Below are 18,180 nucleotides of genomic sequence, written 5' to 3'. Positions count from 1 at the left end.
TGAGACCTGACGCTATACACGAAATATAAGAAAAGAAAGTTTAGATTGAACTATGCGTTATGATTGAGCTAGGAGTTCAGACTGAACTAGGAATCATGATCTCATGTGGTCCTGCAGGTGCCTCGGATGATCGTCAACGTGGTCCAGATCCTCCCCATGGAGACTCTGCGGGAGGTCCAGAGACCTGCGCCAGGGTGCCTGCTCCAGCGGTGAGTCTCTCTCTCTCTCTCTCTCTCTCTCTCTCTCTCTCTCTCTCTCTCTCTCTCTCTCCTCTCTCTCTCTCTCTCTCTCTCTCTCTCTCTCTCTCTCTCTCTCTCTCTCTCTCTCTCTCTCTCTCTCTCTCTCTCTCTCTCTCTCTCTCTCTCTCCACCCAAGCCTGTTTCCCGCCTCACCATAAAGGGACATGAGGAGCTTGCTAAAGGGCTCTGGAACCACATGGTAGGTTCTCTAACCTCTCTCTCTCTCTCACCTCGCTCTCAGATATTTCTCTCCCTAACCTCCCTCTTTCTCTCTCTCTAACCTCTCTCGCTCTCACTCTCTCTAACCTCGCTCCCTCTAACCTCTCTCTCGCTCTTGCTCTCTCTCTCCCTCCCTCTCCCTCACTCCCAAGCTGTCCCCTTGAGGCCACCTGGGGTACATTATGACTCAGTCGCTGCACCCCCTGCAAAAGCTTTGTCAGGTGGAGAGCCGAACGGTTTACATTTGAAACCTGGCTGCTGCTGCTGCTGCTGCTGCTCACACAGTGGGACTTTTATTTCTGGAAAGGCCGCTGGATTCAAAACCTCACGCGTGTTCTTGGTGTGAAGAGCTATATTAGGACCATATCAGAGCGTGACTTTTGTTGGACGTGGTGCAGTATATACAGGATACTGGCATGCTCTCGTTCAGCTGTGCTGTAGTTAACACATGGTTAGAATGGTAGGTTTTTTCGTTGCACAATTGAACACAATTTGTGGGTGGTACTGGGTGGTCTTTATGTGTGTAGGGCGCCAAGGCTGTATTCAAAGTGTTCCATTACAATCTGTCCTTTCTCCTGCTATGAATTAAAGTTTCTAGTAATGACTCATCTCAGAAGTCTTTGCAAATTCATTCTCTCTCTCTCTCTCTCTCTCTCTCTCTCTCTCTCTCTCTCTCTCTCTCTCTCTCTCTCTCTCTCTCTCTCTCTCTCTCTCTCTCTCTCTCTCTCTCTCTCTCCTCTCTCTCTCTCCTCTCTCTCTCTCTCTCTCAGGTCCTTCTGTTTCTTGCCTAATCAAGCCAGTGGCCAGTTCTCCTGAACTACGGGAACTCGTAGAGGTCAATCTGGAGTTCCAGGTTAGATCTTTTATTCATAACTAATGGAGCAGCCAGATGGAGGAAAGCGATAGTCTCCCTTCAGATCCTTACTGTGTACTTTAATCGATTCTTGAAACGGAAATGTACTACTGTCTAACTCGGTTCCAATTTTAATTGTTGTCATCCAAAAAAAAAGTACAGATCGTCTGATCCAGTAGCTATAGTCGATGACCTAGTACCTCGACAGTTTGAGTACATTACTTTTAACCATTCTTTGACCTCCTAGAAGCGTCTAGAGCAGCTCCTCTACAGCAATCGCTTCTTCCGGGACGACTTTGCTGTCGTTCTTCAACCCTTCCTGAAGAACTCCGACCCTCCCCGCCTGCCGGTACTGAACCTGTCCTGTCCTCTCTTAAAACATGTCAGCAGTACACACACACACACACACACACACACACACACACACACACACACACACACACACACACACACACACACACACACACACACACACACACACACACACACACACACACACACACACACACACACACACACACACACAGACATGTGCAGCACACTTGCGTCCATGTGCCTATATACTCTGATTGTTTTGAAAACATGACATATGCATCGTTTCACCATGAATCTTGAAAGAAAATAAATTACTTATATAAATGTTTGTTTTAAGGGGATTAATGTTTTTTTTCTAATCTCAGGCCATTTTATCAAACATTCACCAGGAATAAAATCCACATTATTATATATTTTTCTTTTTTTCCATGGGAAGAGTGGAAGGATAGACATGACATTCTTCACACATGACTGTTTCCACTTCACCATAAAGGGACATGAGGAGCTTGCTAAAGGGCTCTGGAACAACATGGTAGGTTCTCTCACCTCTCTGTAACCTCTTTTCTCTCTGTGACCTCTGTTCTCTGTATTGGAATCCCTTTTTCACCTCTCTCTAATCTCTCTCTGTCGCTCTCACTCTAACCTCTCTCTCTCACACTCGCTCTCTCTTTCTCTCTCTAACCTCCCTCTTTCTCTCTATCCTTTCTCTCTCTTTCTCCTCTAACCTCTAACCTCTCTTTAACACTCTCTCTCTAACCTCTCTCTTTTTTCTCTCTCTGACATGACATATTTGCTGTATCAAAAGAGTTATGAGAACTGGAAAAGTTCAAGCCTCAAGTTTAGATTTAACTATGAGTAATGATTGATCTAGGAGTTCAGACTAAACTAGTGGTTCCGACTGAACTATGAGTTATGATTCAATTTGGAGTTCAGATTGAACTATTGAGTTATGATTCAACAAGGCATTCATACAGAACTAGGAGTCATAATGTCACCAACACCTCATACCTTTAAAGAAAATGCTTTTAATGAGAGAATCTGATTCAAATAGTGTAGCACCTCATATTATTGTCTCTCAGTTTCAGCCCGAAGGACACAAGCTCATGGTGAGCAGTTTCTCAGACCCCATCGACCTGATCTGTCCATCACTGGTAAATTTTAACACATATATGAACACACATACAATCATACAAAATACAAATACAAACACTACAAGCACTGTGTTTCGGGTCATATTCATATAAATATTAGCTTCTATGCAAGTAATCCTTGATAATACCGATAATACGTTATGTTCCTAGTCAACTAAAATGAGTCTGTTTTATTAGTAATATTATATTCGGTTCTGTGTGCTCGTAGAGCTACTACCATTCCAAAAGACAGAACTCCCCTTGGACAGTGCTGACGTCATTCTGGTGCCTGCGCTCTTCGTTGACTCTCTGTTGCTGTTTTTGTCCAACCGAAGGATCATCCATACATCTTCACCCGACCCAGTGCAGCCAGCAGAGACGGCCTCCCGCCCCCTGTCCTGGAAGACCCAGCCTCTGCGTCTCCGCCGCGGGCCCCCCGCGTCCTCATCCTCTGGGCCCCGTTAGCCTGCATAGCTGTTTGTACTCTACTATAACGCCCCCGGCCGTCTGTTACGTTCAGTACACGCCTAGTGCCAAAACTGGTGTTGGCCAAGGCTGGACCATACTATTTACTATTTAGTCTTTTAGCTGACACGTTTAATCCAAACCGACTGACACTGCTTTTTGAATGGTGTGTCCTGGCTCCAAAATGGTGGATCGATCCCCCAACTGAATTCATGTCAGCGGGAACCCTACAGAACCCCCGTTGTAGACTGAGAACTCAACTGTTCAGACGGCATCTTGGCCCAGGACTTTTTATTTTAATTTAGGTTTGGGTCGTTTTTTTACCATTCCTTTGTGGGTATTCAGATCGTTATCATTTTTTCTGCTCCATCAACAACTAATGTGCAGAAAATTCAGCCATTTAATATTCTGCTGCTGTTTTTGTTGGCCTACTTTTGTGGAATAGATTCTGGAACTCATCTGCATTTGAGCTGTAAGATGAACATTTCCTTAATCATGTTAGAAATTACCATGAATGACACAAATATCCCATTTAGGCTATACTGGAAAATGTTATTTACATATTGTTTCTATACATTGAGCATTCAACATCAGGAGCCGTGAAACACGATCACACTCTCCAGGTTGAATGGCCCATTCATGTCTGAGTTCATTATGCGGAGCAGGTGTAATGAAGGTAAACACTGTGGGCAGGTGAAGGCGGTATCACCCTCGTATCGTGTGTCATGGATTGGGGCGCGAACATGTCTCGGTGATGAGGCTTCGCCACGAGATTGACTGACTTTAATGACACCATGGGAAAGCTCATATAGGCTTATGCATACACCTTGGTACAGTTAAATAGAGTGGAGAGTATAATAGGATATTATATGGAGAACAAGTGCTTTTGCTGTTAAAATTCTCAGTGGAAAGGTCTTTGTCTCTCTGTGGTGAATCAGTGTGTGCAGAGTATAGGCTACAACAGTGGCGCAGTCCATAGCATTTAGAGAAGTAGGAGCATTGACAGACCATACGATAATCTGACATGGTGTGCCTTTACCATCCATCACCGTGAATTCAGGGGGCAGAAATGGCTCAATCATCAGAAAAGGTAGTTAAGTGAGTCCTGTTAAAAACAGATAGAAGGGCTAGATATGTTTGTAATACTTTATATCATAGGCCTAATAGTGTTTGTTATGTTAACGGGTTTTTCGGTAGCATCTTTAACCATATGAGCTGAATCATGCAATGAGCTGTCGTTGCATGATTACTCCATCATAGCGTTCATTGAGAATCCCACTTCATGTGCAAACAGTCCCTTTACTGCTTGATTCTGTGCAAATATGTGTGGGACGAGATAGGTCTCGGCGCCTGATCCAATAGGAAATGAAACGCAGCTATCTTCTTCCACAACGCATCAGGCCGACACCGCCTTGGTAACAAAAGAGCAAATAATATAAAATAAATAATATGATATGAAACTGTGTCACACTGCCTATTCATGAAGCACATTGATATGCAAAGAGAGTGAGCTCTGAGCATAGACTGTATATCCTTCCCACTGAAGCACTGGCTTGTGTCTATTTCATCACACGGGTGTATTTCTAAATATTTTGGGCTTGGAATTTCAAAGTAACCCTGGATTTGTATTCCAAATAAATTGTTAAAATCACAGTCTTTTACAGCAGATAAAACTATGGCTAATTATCAGTGATTTAACCTGGAACATTTCATTAGATTTCTATCAATAAGGTGTGAGGGGGGTCGTCTTTTCATCCCCTCGCTATTCAAGCCACCTGTACGCAAGTGCCAGAGAGAAGGCACTGTAGCAGGAAGGTTTTCAATTTACTGTTCCCTAGCAACACAATCAAGAAGAAGACACATCCAATCTCCCATCATCCAATAAGACAATGGAACCGTAGTCCTTAATAAACACAGACAAATATGAAATGTTGCTCTGTTTACTGATCTCGACCTAGATATATAAACTGATAAAAAGCATATATATATATTGACACACTGTATTTAAACATACACTATAAAGTGTGTCTGTGTGCATGCAACTTTGTGTGTGTGTGTGTCTGTCTGTGTGTGTGTGTGTGTGTCTGTGTTTTTAATAATTCTTTAAACATGTAAACTTTGGCATTGTTAGCCTGGAATGTAGGTTATGCTGTATGGTTTCAAGTAACATAAGTTATAATGCACTGTGGCACCACTAGCCAACGAGCAATTTCCTGCAATCGAGATTAGGACCGCAAACATAAAGTGAAAAAAACTGCTTGCTGTTATATATACCTCTCTTTTTTTCAGAGGTGACAATCGTATGCCTAACGATGATGTCATTTCCTCTATGCAGATGTAACTATAAAAACGGGTGCTCTTGCTGTTAGGTGTCCGTGGTAATAGAGACGAGGATCGTTGGTGCAGGAGAAGGCAGGAGCGCGTCAGACATCAGGAGAGTTTGGTCCACCATGTATCCATAACTTGCTGTGTTCGTTCAAGGAGGGGGAGATAGATTACCATCTTCTGAAATCGAAGACATTTATTTTTTTCCTGGAGAGTGAATCGTTGCTGATTCTGAAAAAAGAAAACATGATCGAGCGAGCAGTTGTCCTGTTGGTCGCGTTTTCTACTTGCGGTACGTAAATGATCTTATCATTTTTATCAATGGCGAGTGTGAGTGCTTATTAAATGTAGAACGTTACCGCGGGTCGCTGTTCCGGATTCAGCACCACGGACAGTGCCACGCGCTGAGCACTGGGGAGTACCAGGGCAAATGTTGCGTCTCTTCAAGTCACAATCGCAAGATGCCGGCAGTTTTTGGTAATTTAATTATTTTAATGATTTCATCTCTCCATACAGTTCTGTCATTGCCGGTCACTTCGGGTGAACTGGAGAATGGCGACGTCAAGGTAAATATTATTATTAGGACCTATCAATTTATTAATTGATAGGTCAATATTATTCCTATCATTCCATTATCGCACTAGGCTATTTCTTTTATGAACTGCGTATTATTTCTGAACCAGAAATATGAAAGTGCTAGGAAGTTAAACTTTTAAATTGCTTTGATTTAAACCAATGTAATTGAAATTAAATCCGAAAATAGCAGTCAGACAGTTATTCTGCGTAGTCTCTCACCCTTGATAGATAGCAGAGGCAGCAGCAGTTTGTCACAGTTGGAATCAAATGAGACGCCACTTTTCAATTGAGGGCAATGGAGAACATGACCTTGCCTTGGTCGATTCATTTTACATCCTAAGTGACGGACAGATATACAACTGGAGAGAGAGGGGTAGGGATAGAGGGAGGGGGAGAGGGAGATGGGACAGGGGAGTGAGGAAAAGAGAGATAGAGAGAGGAAGAGAAGGGAGAGAGTGAGGGAGGGGGAGAGATGTGCACAGAGAGAGGGATACGGGGGAGAGATGATGGGAAGGTGGCAGACAGGAAGAGAGACATCGATACGAAAATAAAGAGGAGCAGGAGGGGAGAGATGGAGAGAGAGAGAGGGAGAGGGAGAGAGAGAAAGACAGATTACAAGAACAAACAAGAGATGAGGAGAATGGGGAGAGAGGAAGAGAGAGAGAGAGAGAGAGAGAGGGAAAGAAAGAAGGACAGATAACAAGAACAAACACGAGAAGAGTAAAGCCCATGGTTAATACGAGATTTGAGCTACTGGAGACAGCGACCGTCCTTTGAAATATAATCATCAGCGCGATCGTCATGAAATTCAAATGCATTTTTGATATGCTTTCATCTTTGGGTCTCACATCTCGGATTACAAAGCGCTCCACATTCATAATTAAAAACCTTAAGAGTTATTTTGGCCGTGGCCAGCCATATAAATGCATATAAATATAAAAGCTAGGTATGATATTATGTTTAGCTTGTGAAAATAAAAAAACATACTCTGAACTAAAACTACATAAACAGTTTCCCCCAAATCCACCCTAACCCTATTACTTGCATACCCCTACTTCAACTACCACCACTAGTACAACTATCACCTTAGAATAAGTAGACAACAGGTAAGCATTTCACTACCTGTTGTACGAGTGCGACTTTGTATGTGACAAACAAATCTTGAACTGGAACTCAACGGTGAAAGGAAAACGACATGACATACATATGACGCAGAAAACATCCATACTTATAATAGCTTATCCCTTCATTCCCCTGTGTTTCCTGTGTCCCTGGAGGTGATGAAATGCATTGTGGAGGCTCTTGCGGACGTCCTCTCCATGCCACACCCCGTGCCTGTCAGCCAGGAGTGCCTGGACACCCTGCGCACAGGTAAGACGAGCCCCCGAGTCCTTACCCCACCTGGCCCTCACCCAAGGCCGTAAGCCAGGCTCTCCGACTGTTTGTCTGCCTCTCTGACCACAACATCTACCCCAGTGGTTCCCATCCTTCGTTTACACTCTGACCCTCTTTCTAAAGGGGAAGATTTCGGCGACCCCAACTTCAACTTTCTGCTTCCACACTTTTTACCCATTTCCATCTGCAGGGGACATCATTGTCCCAGGGGACGTAATCGCGTCACTTTACTTAACACTAGAAGTAGTTTGCTCATGGCTATGAATCACAAGCTTTCTGTATGCGGACGTCTATGAGACCTTTAAATCATCTCATCTGACCCCATATGCATATCAGGGGACCCCAAGTGAGGTCCCTACCCCAATGTTGGGAACCACTGATATATTCTGTATTCTATATATGCCTCTTTGGGAGGGATATATATAGTGATCCATTGATGACAGCAAAAGGGGGTCAAGAGGTTATAGGGAAGTTTGGGGGAAAAGCAGGGTCCTAAGTGGTGGTGAACTTTCTTAGGACACTTTAACTTAACCATGAAAACTCTCCCTCTTTTTTTTTAGACAGGGCAAGATCATGCAATTAATCTGGGTTAGAATGACAGAATTTGTTAAGAGCTTAATGTGTTTGCCATGACCATCTTAAAATAGAAATATAAACAAAAGCGTTGTTTAATTTTAGGTTGCCAAGTAAGATTCAGTTGACTGACTTCACCAAAATCACTTTGAAACACCCTTCTGAAATGGAAGTGGGTGTTGGTAGAGAAACATGCCCTTTGATGAATGGGATGCCAGTTGTGTGACTTAATACAACACGTATTTAGACCCTATTCATCACATCTGATGGGGTTGGCATTTTAATCCTCTGCGCTACATGATTATCTAGAAAAACATCAGTAAACATTACCGTGGTGTCAGTCAACCCTCATTTTGTGTCAAGATATAATGGTGCCTCTGGGCTCATCAAAGAATAACAACGAAACCAGTGTGTCAACCTTTCAAAATCCGTCTCAATCTTTCTCATCGTTGACATAATTGCCCCTCCGACATATAACTCTGTTAGCCGTTATATTTATAACCCACATTGTATGTCAGATTTGCGGTTGATAGGGATTGACGCCATCGCTGCTCTCCAAGAGGGTCATCGCTGGGTCAGCGAGACCTGCCCGTATCTAATCACTTACAGCAGTTTTCTCTGGTCGTCTCTTGTTTGTGATGGGGGGGCTGAGGGAGATCGATCACAACTATTGTTACACAGAGCTGCCTCTGACAGGAAACCGTGCACCCTACCAAACGTACTGGAGAGAGAGGGGAAGTGGGAGGGAGAGGGAGAGGGGGGGAGACGCATGCGAACAGTGAGACACGGTGAGAGAGCGATGGAGAGAGAGGGAGAGGGAGGGAAAGGAAGTGAGAAGGGGGAAAGATTAGGAGGAAAGAGAGCGAAAGAGAGAGGGAGAGAGAGGGAGGAAACCCGAATACTGTGTTTCAGTATTCGGGTATTATTTTTGAATGCTTGCTGCAGTCATGCTGCTCAGCGAAAAAAACAACAAAGAGGTGTGTTCTGGTCATTGCTGCTGTAAAGCAGCCGTGATTAATTGAGCCTGCTATCTTCCAAAGCAGAACATTTCAGGCTCAATTAACTCTGATGAACAACACAGCAAAGTGCTGAATCCCAGGGACGGAGGCCGCCATGCACCTGTGCGTTGGCCCAGTGGCGGTGCTGCATTGTTAAACTGGAAAGGGTGTGTCCAGAGAGTGATTAACCAGCGCCCTACTCAATGTAAATGCTGTTTTGTGTTTGTGTCTGTTTGTGTGTGTGTGTCGGGGGGTGGGGGTGGGGTGTATGTGTTTGTGTGTGTGTGTGTGTGTGTGTGTGTGTGTGTGTGTGTGTGTGTGCACATGTGTGCAAATGTGTTTATTTGTTCTGCAGATGACAGGCTTTTTTCCATCTTACGCCACCATAACTTCCTGAGAGAGATGGAGGGGATTGCTGTCTCAGGTGAGCTACACACCCTATGAGGTGCTTTAAGGTGTCCTTTAGCAGATTATAAACTAATTGGTTTAAATGTCATCAGCTTGTGTTTCCATCGACAAATCACTGAATTCAATTGAGGATATTTCTACATGCATGTATTGTACACTTCATAAACTGCCTGACGATGCAGGCTGACAACCATTCTCTGAACTCCACCTTCATTCCCAGGGGCCAATACGAGGGCCCAACTGCATGGTGACATCATGGTGGCAGATCAGGTGACCAAGATCACTCCGGGGACTGAGGATTCTGCCGGTGAGTTTCGAACACCACTGGGGCACTCTTTGTAAAAATAGCAGTGTCAGCTCAGGCAACGGCGCCCATCTATCCTACTCAATAACCAGCTGAGATCTCACAGACCGTGATGCGTGTACTGCTAGCGGAAGGTGCTAGTAGAGGTGTAGTAACACACGAATGCAGCAACAAAGTTTTGTTATGTGAAATACACTAAAGTATTTTACTACTGTGTTAAACGCATGTGTCATTCTTTTTGTGTTGCATTTTTGGGGGCATTTAAAAATCTTTTATCTAAAATTGTAATAACTATGCAGTATATCTCCAGTCAAGTGAGCGCTCTATAAAAGTTAGGAAGGAAAGTATCTGAAAAGGCTTGGACTACAGCATTCCTTGCAAAACATCAAGGGAAGAGAGAGACTGAAAAGCAAAGCGAGAAGGATAAAAGGGAAGGGGGAAATGGATTACTTTACGTTCCAGCAAAATGCAATCCTCTACAGCTGTATATCTTCCTCTAATGGAAAGCATGACTTCCATGTCCATCATGACGAACCAACCTCATTGCCTGAAGTGCTTTTTCATGTAAGCACCTCCTTTAAGCAATGTCTCCCTTTCATAACCTCCTTCCCTCCTTCCTTCCTTCTTTCCTTCCTTCCTTCCTTCCCTCCTTCCCTCCCTCCTTCCTTCCTTCCTTCCTTCCTTCCTTCCTTCCTTCCTTCATTCCTTCCCTCCCTTTCATGTCCCCATCCTCCTTCCTTCCTTCTCTCCTTCCTTCCTTCCTTCCTTCCTTCCTTCCTTCCTTCCTTCCTTTCTCCCTCCCTTCCTTCCTTCCTTCCTTTCTTCCTTCCTTCCTTCCTTCCCTCCTTCCTTCCTTCCTTCCCTCCTCCCTTCCTTTTCTCTTTTGCTCTTTCCTTCCCTCCTTCTCTCCTTCCCTCCTTCCCTCCTTCCCTCCTTCCCTCCTCCCTTCCTTCATTCTTTTGCTCTTTCCTTCCCTTCTTCTCTCCTTCCCTCCTTCCTTCCAGACCAATCCATGCTGGAGGCTCTGGGGGGTCCCGGGGAGCAATCCATCCTAGCCCAGAAGAGGAGGAGGGCGGGAGAAGGAGACCCCAGGGAGGTGGAGGAAGAGGAGGCGGAGAGGGAGGAGGAGAAGAGGGCACAAGAGTCGCAGGAGTCAGAGGAGCAGAACGAGACAGGCGGGAAAGGGAAGGAGAAGGAGAAGGGGGAGGAGGGGGAGCATAAGAGCAGAGGAGAAAAGGAGGACTCGGATGAACGGATCTCCTCCTGGATGGCCGACAGGCCTGAGAAAGGAAAACATCAGATCGAGTTCGGAGGAGGAGCAGGAGGAGAAGATGGCGTGTATGAGGAGAAACGCAGCCATGCTGAAGATCGTTCTCAAGAGGCGCTGGGAGTGCGTCATGTGACCAAAGAGAAGAAAGGCAAGCTGTTTTGCTCAACATGTTATTTTCGCTTACTGGCCTGCTTCCTTGTTTACTATTTAGTCATGAAGCAGTAAGATCACACCTTTATCCAAAGTAGTCACTCGCTGTGAAATCAAGTTAAATATATTCACTCAGTTAAATTGATAAATTCACTCAGTTAAATTGAAAAAAAATAGTGGGTAATTTAATAAGAAGTCAGAAGCACAGAAGACAAATTGCACTGAATAAAACATCTCTCAAATATTTTCGTATATTTATGAGTATCCAAACTGTAAATCGTTAGTTGGTCTGTTAAATGTACTGGGCGGGATATCAAAATAGCCAAATCTCTGTGCAGTATCAAGAAAAGCATTAATCAAGGCTAGAAATGTGCTCCCCAAGACAAAGTGATGGATGGCGGACCACGCTGCTCAGATGATGAATCTGATGCTTTACTCTCCACAGTGGAATCTAATATAACCCAGAAGGCCCACTCTAGAATACCAATGAGCACGCTGGTCTGTGGGGTGCTGTCGCTCCTTATCTCACATCAGTGATCTCCACCAGGGAAACAAACCCTCTGCATTCAATTCTACTCATTGACGGATGATAAACCATTCCTCTGGAGTGATTTGACTCTCTAAGTAATGCTCTTGTCCGAATGGTAAAGACTGCGTTTTATTTAAAATAAAGGGGTATGGTCTTTCGTTCTTTTTTGCAGAGGTAAAATAATGGACTTGAGCAGGAAAAGCTGCCAGCTGGCATGGGGGCCGTTTCATTATAAGGAGTGCTGTCCTGCTGATGGTGGGGAATATTGAGAGAGAGAGAGAGAGGGGGGGGGGGGGGGGAGAGAGAGAGAGAGAGAGAGAGAGAGAGAGAGAGAGAGACAGAGAGAGAGAACGATGAATCGATAACATCGATTGATCATTACCGTAATCTCCTCTTCCTAGATGATGACTCCAACCTAACGAGGAACACCCACGATGCCAAATCCGAAGAGAGGAAGAAGAAGGCCTTCGAGGAGGAGGAAGAGGAGGACGAGGAGGCACTGAATAGAACGAGATCCCCGCTCCTGCCTCGCGGCGCCACGGCAACCGAGGAGGAAGACGAGGAGGAGGAGGCGGAGGAGGTGAAGCGAGGGAACGATTTCGCCCGGTGGAGCCGACAGGTCAAGAGGCTCCCGATGAGGAAGAAGAACGTGTCGGAGAAGGAGGAGCAGGAGGAGACGTCCTCGTCTCAGCAGGAGGTGGCGCACCACTCCAGGGAGGCCGCCGCCACCGCCGCCGCGGGGGGAGAGGAGGAGGAGGAGGAGGAGCAGGGGGAGGAGGTGAAGAGGGCCGAGCTCCAGAGGAGCCGCGAGGAGAAGGAGCTGAGGAACATGGCGCTCCAGAGGGCCCCCGAGGAGAAGAGGGGGTTGGAGGAGGAAGGGAGCGCCATCAGGAAGTCAGAGGTAGGCTTCTCCTGTTTCCTGTTTCCTGTCCGGAATGGCCGAGTCATGACTGGTGGGGTCGTCTGCTCAGCTTGCTTGTTATGTCGGGGTTCTTTCAGACCCCCTGACGCTTTTTAACTGCAGCCATCACTGCAGTTAAAACTGCAACACTTTGAATTTCGAAAATGAAATACTCCTTGCACCATGGATGGCTCATCGTTTTATTCGGAATGAGATGTTCAGAAATGTTGAACTTGTAGGAACAAAATGTATGCAACTCTCAATAAACAGAAAAGAGTTATTGTATCAATATTGTTACATAGCAGACCAATGGATCAGCCATAGTGTGGTACACATAACTGTTGGCCAATGGAAAATAGAACATTTCTTTTTTTTCATGTGCAAAGTTTGCATCTTTATTAGTTTCAAAGAAACACGATTGGTGATTGAATACATTTCTAATGGTGGTAAGAAAACCTTCTCCGTGGTAGAATAACTGTAGTGTATTCTCCTGCACGGCCCAGTGCTGACAGTGAGAAAGTGATGGAAAGACTGGTGTTAGTGGGCGGTGATAGTGCTGCAGTGTTTATCTGTGTGTATCTGTGTGTTTGTGAGTTTGTGTTTGTGAGTGTGTGTGTATCTGCGTGTGTGTGTGAGTGTGTATTTACAGTATGATTGTGTGTGTGTGTGCGTGTATGTGTGTGTGTGTGTGTGTGTGTGTGTCTGTGTATGTGTTTGCGTGTATGTTGGTGTGTGTTTTTTGGATACTGTAGGAGTATTTTTTTAATTCTCTCTCTCTCTCTCTCTCTCTCTCTCTCTCTCTCACCCTTCTCTCTCTTTCCTCCCTCTCAATCCCCAGGAGCCGGAGATAGCGAGCCTGGCAGCTATCGAGTCGGAGCTGGAGAGCGTCGCTCAGAAGCTTCACCAGTTGAGGCGAGGCTGAGAGGTCCCTGACGGGGTGCGGCAAGAACACCGCTTTCCTCTTCTTCCTCTTTAGCTCCTTCATCTTCCTCTTTCCAGGTTCCTCCTGCTTGTGTTTAGCGGCCTATCTCTCTCTCCATGAAGCAGACGGGGTTTGGTCGGCGTGAAGGAGACGTGGGGGTGTTTTATCTTTGAGTAGGTCTGGAGGATGCTAACTCCTGCCCCCCCGCCCCCTCTTCCCACATTGCTGATGCCTCTGCTTGTTTAAAAAAAACTTGAGCATAGTTGCGTAGTCACAGCTAGATAGCGACCCAACATGACGAACACAACGACACAGAGCGTGTTGTTTCTGAGTGTGCAACGTTATGTCGTCATGGAGCCTATACTACATGTTAGCACATTCATATGCTAAATGCTACATGCTGTTTTCTTGCTTTCAACAGCTTTGGAGTGTCACTCCTCTTTCACTCACTCTTTCACTTTGGCTGTTTACCTTCGGTCTCTCTCTCTCTCTCTCTCTCTCTCTCTCTCTCACTGTTTTTCTCTCTCTCTGTCTCCCTCTTTCTCTCTATCTCACTCTCCCTTTCAATCTATCTCTCACTGTCAATCTCTCTCTCTCTCTCCGTCTTTCTCTTTCTCTCTTTCCGTTTCTCTGGCTCTCTCATTGCTTTAGTACTATACCTTGCCTGCTTCTCGAATAATGCCAGCACTTCACAACGATTCATGAGAAGAGTATGAGCATTGTTAGATTCATCACATGCTAAAAAAGTACAAGTGTACAGTAATTTCCTAATCATATGTAAAAAGCTATTGATTCTTACGCATGGCTATCCTTATGTGTTATAGCTACAACTGAAAGCCAAGGCAATAATTGGACATTTTTAGCCAACAAATGAGTGGATTGTATTGTTTAATTGTATGCGATTTATGTAGGAAAACCAAATAAATTGATAATTATTCTTGTGGAAAAAACAGTTTGGTAAATCATTTTGACTGTCTGAAAACAATACCAAGGCTAAACAATTGAAAAGCAAACAGGTGATATTTTGATATTTATTCATATTTCTTTGTTACATGTGAATCTAAAACATTCTGACCACATTGCATATTAGTTAAAGTTAGATGTACAAGCCAACATTATGCTAGATCATAAATAAACACAGTAGTCCTCATTGTAGACAAGACATATGGTACATATTGACACCAGATTTGGTTGTGTTTGTCTTGTTGCTGAGCAGTGGAGAAGATGAGTCATCATAGAAACACACACAGTGTTCAAGTTGGAGCCGTTCCCAAAAAAGCAGATAGTAAAATATTTAAATAAATAAATAGTTGAATATTACGTGACTACATAAAATACATTTTGTCATAGCACACCATTACATAACAATTTTGAAGTTTTAACTTTACTATCATGGAAAGTAATAAAAGGTACATTTCTGTATTTTATAGTTATAGCAGAGTTCATAGATATGTTTTAGAGTGACCACTAGATAGCGACATAGAGCACATGTTTATTTTTTTTTCCTTTTCCGGCCATGAAGGCTTCTCAGAATGAAAGGCTTGTGTAAAAGGGTGGCTGACCTGCCAGTTTTTCTAATAGTAAAACAGCTTTATTCATGAAGTTCTTTAAAACGGAAAACATGTTTGAAACTAAAGTGCCCTACAGAGGTCAGTGCAGAAACCCTTGACACACACACACACACGCACGCACACACACACACACACACACACACACACACACACACACACACACACACACACACACACACACACACACACACACACAAACATACACACACACTTAAAGTCATGCTTAATGAAGGCAAGAATTCACAAAAACAAAAATACACATAACATGTATGAACATTAACACATCCAGTCTTTAGACCTACATAGAGGCCGGGTCAAGTTAGTATGCAACATCAGGTTAAGAAAATACATATCTATATTAAGAGAATAAAGAATAAAAGAATAAAAATACATTACAGAACCAATTGGTCTCAAGATCGATTGCCCAATCTCATTGCTGCGAAAAAAAATACAATCTGTTCACCAGAAATACTCAGAAGACATTTAAAAAATTGAGTCATGTATAACCCACCCCTATACCTGGACTCTGGACAAGTGGTACTCACCCATACACCTGGCCTGTGCATCAGGTTGATGTGTAACCCACCCATACACCTGGCCTGTATCAGGCTGATGTGTAACCCACCCATACACCTGGCCTGTATCAGGCTGATGTGTAACCCACCCATACACCTGGCCTGTGTATCAGGCTGATATGTAACCCACCCATACACCTGGCCTGTATCATGCTGATGTGTAACCCACCCATACACCTGGCCTGTATCAGGCTGATCTCTAACCCATCCATACACCTGGCCTGTATCAGGCTAATGTGTAACCCACCCATACACCTGGCCTGTGTATCAGGTTGATGTGTAACCCACCCATACACCTGGCCTGTATCAGGCTGATGTGTAACCCACCCATACACCTGGCCTGTATCAGGTTGATGTGTAACCCACCCATACACCTGGCCTGTATCAGGCTGATGTGTAACCCACCCATACACCTGGCCTGTATCAGGCTGATCTCTAACCCATCCATACACCTGGCCTGTATCAGGCTGATGTGTAGCCCACCCATACACCTGGCCTCTGGATTGTAGAATCCAACTCATCATTCTCAGATTATTATTGTGCTGTGGATTTAGAGGGCACAATACAACTTTCTGTTAGAGTTAAGAACAATTGATTATTATTTAGTTGTATACCTTGGGATATTGTTTTATTATCTCAGAAGAAGAGCTGATTTAATTCAATGGTGAGTTAAAAAGTTGGAAAGTTAAAGCATTTGAAGGGAAAGTCATCTCAACATTCAAGTTCCTATTTGTACATGTATGGTTAGGGATATGAGTATATGGTTATGTGTGGATGGGTTTGAACTTTGCGACACACATATATGAGTGTACATGATGTATGTAGATAGGGTTAGTATAAGAGAGAATAATTGAAGCCAATCATCATGTTTGTATCAAAAAATATATAACACTTTATTTCCAGCTACGAAAGTGAAAACATGTAACTCTCTGTCACACTTCTCAATAAAATAGTAAAAAACACAGTCGACAAAAACAAAAGACACGTTCGGTACATAAAGCGGAGGATAAACAACAAGTGTCATCCTTTAAATTAACTTCTCCTGTACAAATATATACATCATTTACACAAAGCAAAAGAAATGTAACAATTCTTCCAGTCAGTTTTTTTTGTTGTACAAAATACAAACTTTGTTCCTTTCCTCTGACCTGAATTAGTAAAAGTCAACACGTCTTTCCGTTTTTTGTTTCTTTTCTCAGTGCCGTGGCAAAGCCTTAAGGGAAAGCAAGCGAGCCTTGTTCCGATGTGCGACCCTAACGCCATCGCTCTACCCGCTGGGCGTGCCGGGGGGCGCAATCTCTGACCTCTCCCTCACACATTCTCCGTTCTCCAAACCGCCACTAGATGCAGAACGAGACAAAGCCGCCATTGAGGCCTCTGCTACCATAGGTGCTTAGACACACACTCTCTCCTGCTCGCACACGCTCGCACACATACACACATACATGACACACAAACAAACACTAACAAGGACACATTCAGACCTGTTTGTACAGGGGAACACTGGCTTTTGCTTATCCCTGTGCAGCTGTTTAAAGTTAGGCCTGGTCTGGGGGGGGGGGGGGTGGGGGGGGCAGGAAGGTTACAAGGGTAAGGGAGGGGGGGGGAGTATTCCCACCTAAATAAGATGGGAGGTCAAAGTTCTGGACGAAGTGTACACGAGAACGGACGGGTTGTACATAGTAGGAGGTTGGGGGGGGGGAAGTTCTAGTGCAGGGTTTTTCTCTTTCTTTGGAGCCGTTGCTATGCAACCCTCTGTCAGACTCTACGGAGCGGCCGGTGTCACCGTAACACACGGTCGTGTCAGGGCAACCTCGAAACAACGACAGATGCGATACGTTTTGGCTGGACGCGAGAAAAAAAACAACAACCAAAAACAAATAATATACTGAGCTGCAAAAAAATCTGGAGTTCTGTCGTTCGTGCGTTTGTTTTTCGTTTTTTTCTTCGTTTTTCTCTTCTCAGGTCTAAAGTTCAACCTGCGCCGCGCCTTAGGCCATGTCTCCCATCATCTTCTTGTAGTACATGGCCTCAAAGATGTCGTTTTCGCCGGGGCAGTTGTGGTGGCAGGCGCAGGACTTGATGAACATCATGTGCTTCTTCATCACCTGCCCGTCGGGACACTTGAACTCCATGGGCAGGGTGGTGGTTCTGTGGGGGGTACAGCAGCGCCCGTCCAGACACACGCCGCAGAACTTGGGCCTGTAGGACTTGGTGGTGGTGCAGCCGGAGATCTCAAACTTCATGGGCTTTGAGACCCTTGGGGTGCGGATGCACTTCTTCCCTTTCTGTTGGCAGAGAAACAGAGACAGACAGGTCAGTGAGACTCTCAACGGAGGTGGACTGGTGGCCATTTTGGATCCGTCCGGATCCTAAACCACAGCAGTCGTATATAGTGGATTTGTGTGAGGTGGGCTGGGGTCGAGACTCACCCTGATGCTCTGCTCCAGGTGAGACTCGCA

At 44.7% G+C, this 18,180-nt stretch overlaps 2 protein-coding genes across 2 annotated transcripts in view; one reads left to right on the top strand and one right to left on the bottom strand.

Annotated features, from left to right (window-relative positions):
* Positions 1-5,719: 5,719 nt before the first annotated feature.
* chga (chromogranin A) lies at positions 5,720-13,586 on the top strand. The gene is made up of 8 exons (XM_079754058.1): positions 5,720-5,838; positions 6,063-6,112; positions 7,400-7,493; positions 9,444-9,512; positions 9,717-9,803; positions 10,805-11,218; positions 12,151-12,650; positions 13,489-13,586. Exons 1-8 carry the CDS (start codon positions 5,793-5,795, stop codon positions 13,570-13,572), a joined length of 1,344 nt encoding a protein of 447 aa, XP_079610184.1. The 5' UTR covers positions 5,720-5,792; the 3' UTR covers positions 13,573-13,586.
* A 3,006-nt stretch (positions 13,587-16,592) lies between these two features.
* Positions 16,593-18,180, bottom strand: part of ccn2a (cellular communication network factor 2a) — a 3,145-nt gene continuing 1,557 nt past the window's right edge. Inside the window, exons 4-5 of the mRNA XM_079753279.1 lie at positions 18,151-18,180; positions 16,593-18,006 (exon numbers count right to left, since the gene is read on the bottom strand). The exon at positions 18,151-18,180 is cut by the window's right edge and continues 182 nt beyond it. Coding sequence (XP_079609405.1) covers positions 17,710-18,006; positions 18,151-18,180 — 327 coding nt within the window. The 3' untranslated portion in view covers positions 16,593-17,709. The remainder of the gene's footprint in view (positions 18,007-18,150) is intronic.

This window comes from Pollachius pollachius (assembly GCF_949987615.1).
Source record: "Pollachius pollachius genome assembly, chromosome: 16".
Lineage (NCBI taxonomy): Eukaryota > Metazoa > Chordata > Actinopteri > Gadiformes > Gadidae > Pollachius > Pollachius pollachius.
Note: the sequence above shows the minus strand (reverse complement) of the source record. Positions and strands in the feature narration are given on the sequence as shown.

Excerpts from the sequence above, each read along its gene's own strand:
- chga (XM_079754058.1), top strand. The coding sequence starts at position 5,793 with ATGATCGAGCGAGCAGTTGTCCTGTTGGTCGCGTTTTCTACTTGCG. Across the intron at positions 5,839-6,062 it reads GGTCGCGTTTTCTACTTGCG|TTCTGTCATTGCCGGTCACT; the intron begins GTACGTAAATGA and ends CTCTCCATACAG. Across the intron at positions 9,804-10,804 it reads GGGGACTGAGGATTCTGCCG|ACCAATCCATGCTGGAGGCT; the intron begins GTGAGTTTCGAA and ends CCTTCCTTCCAG.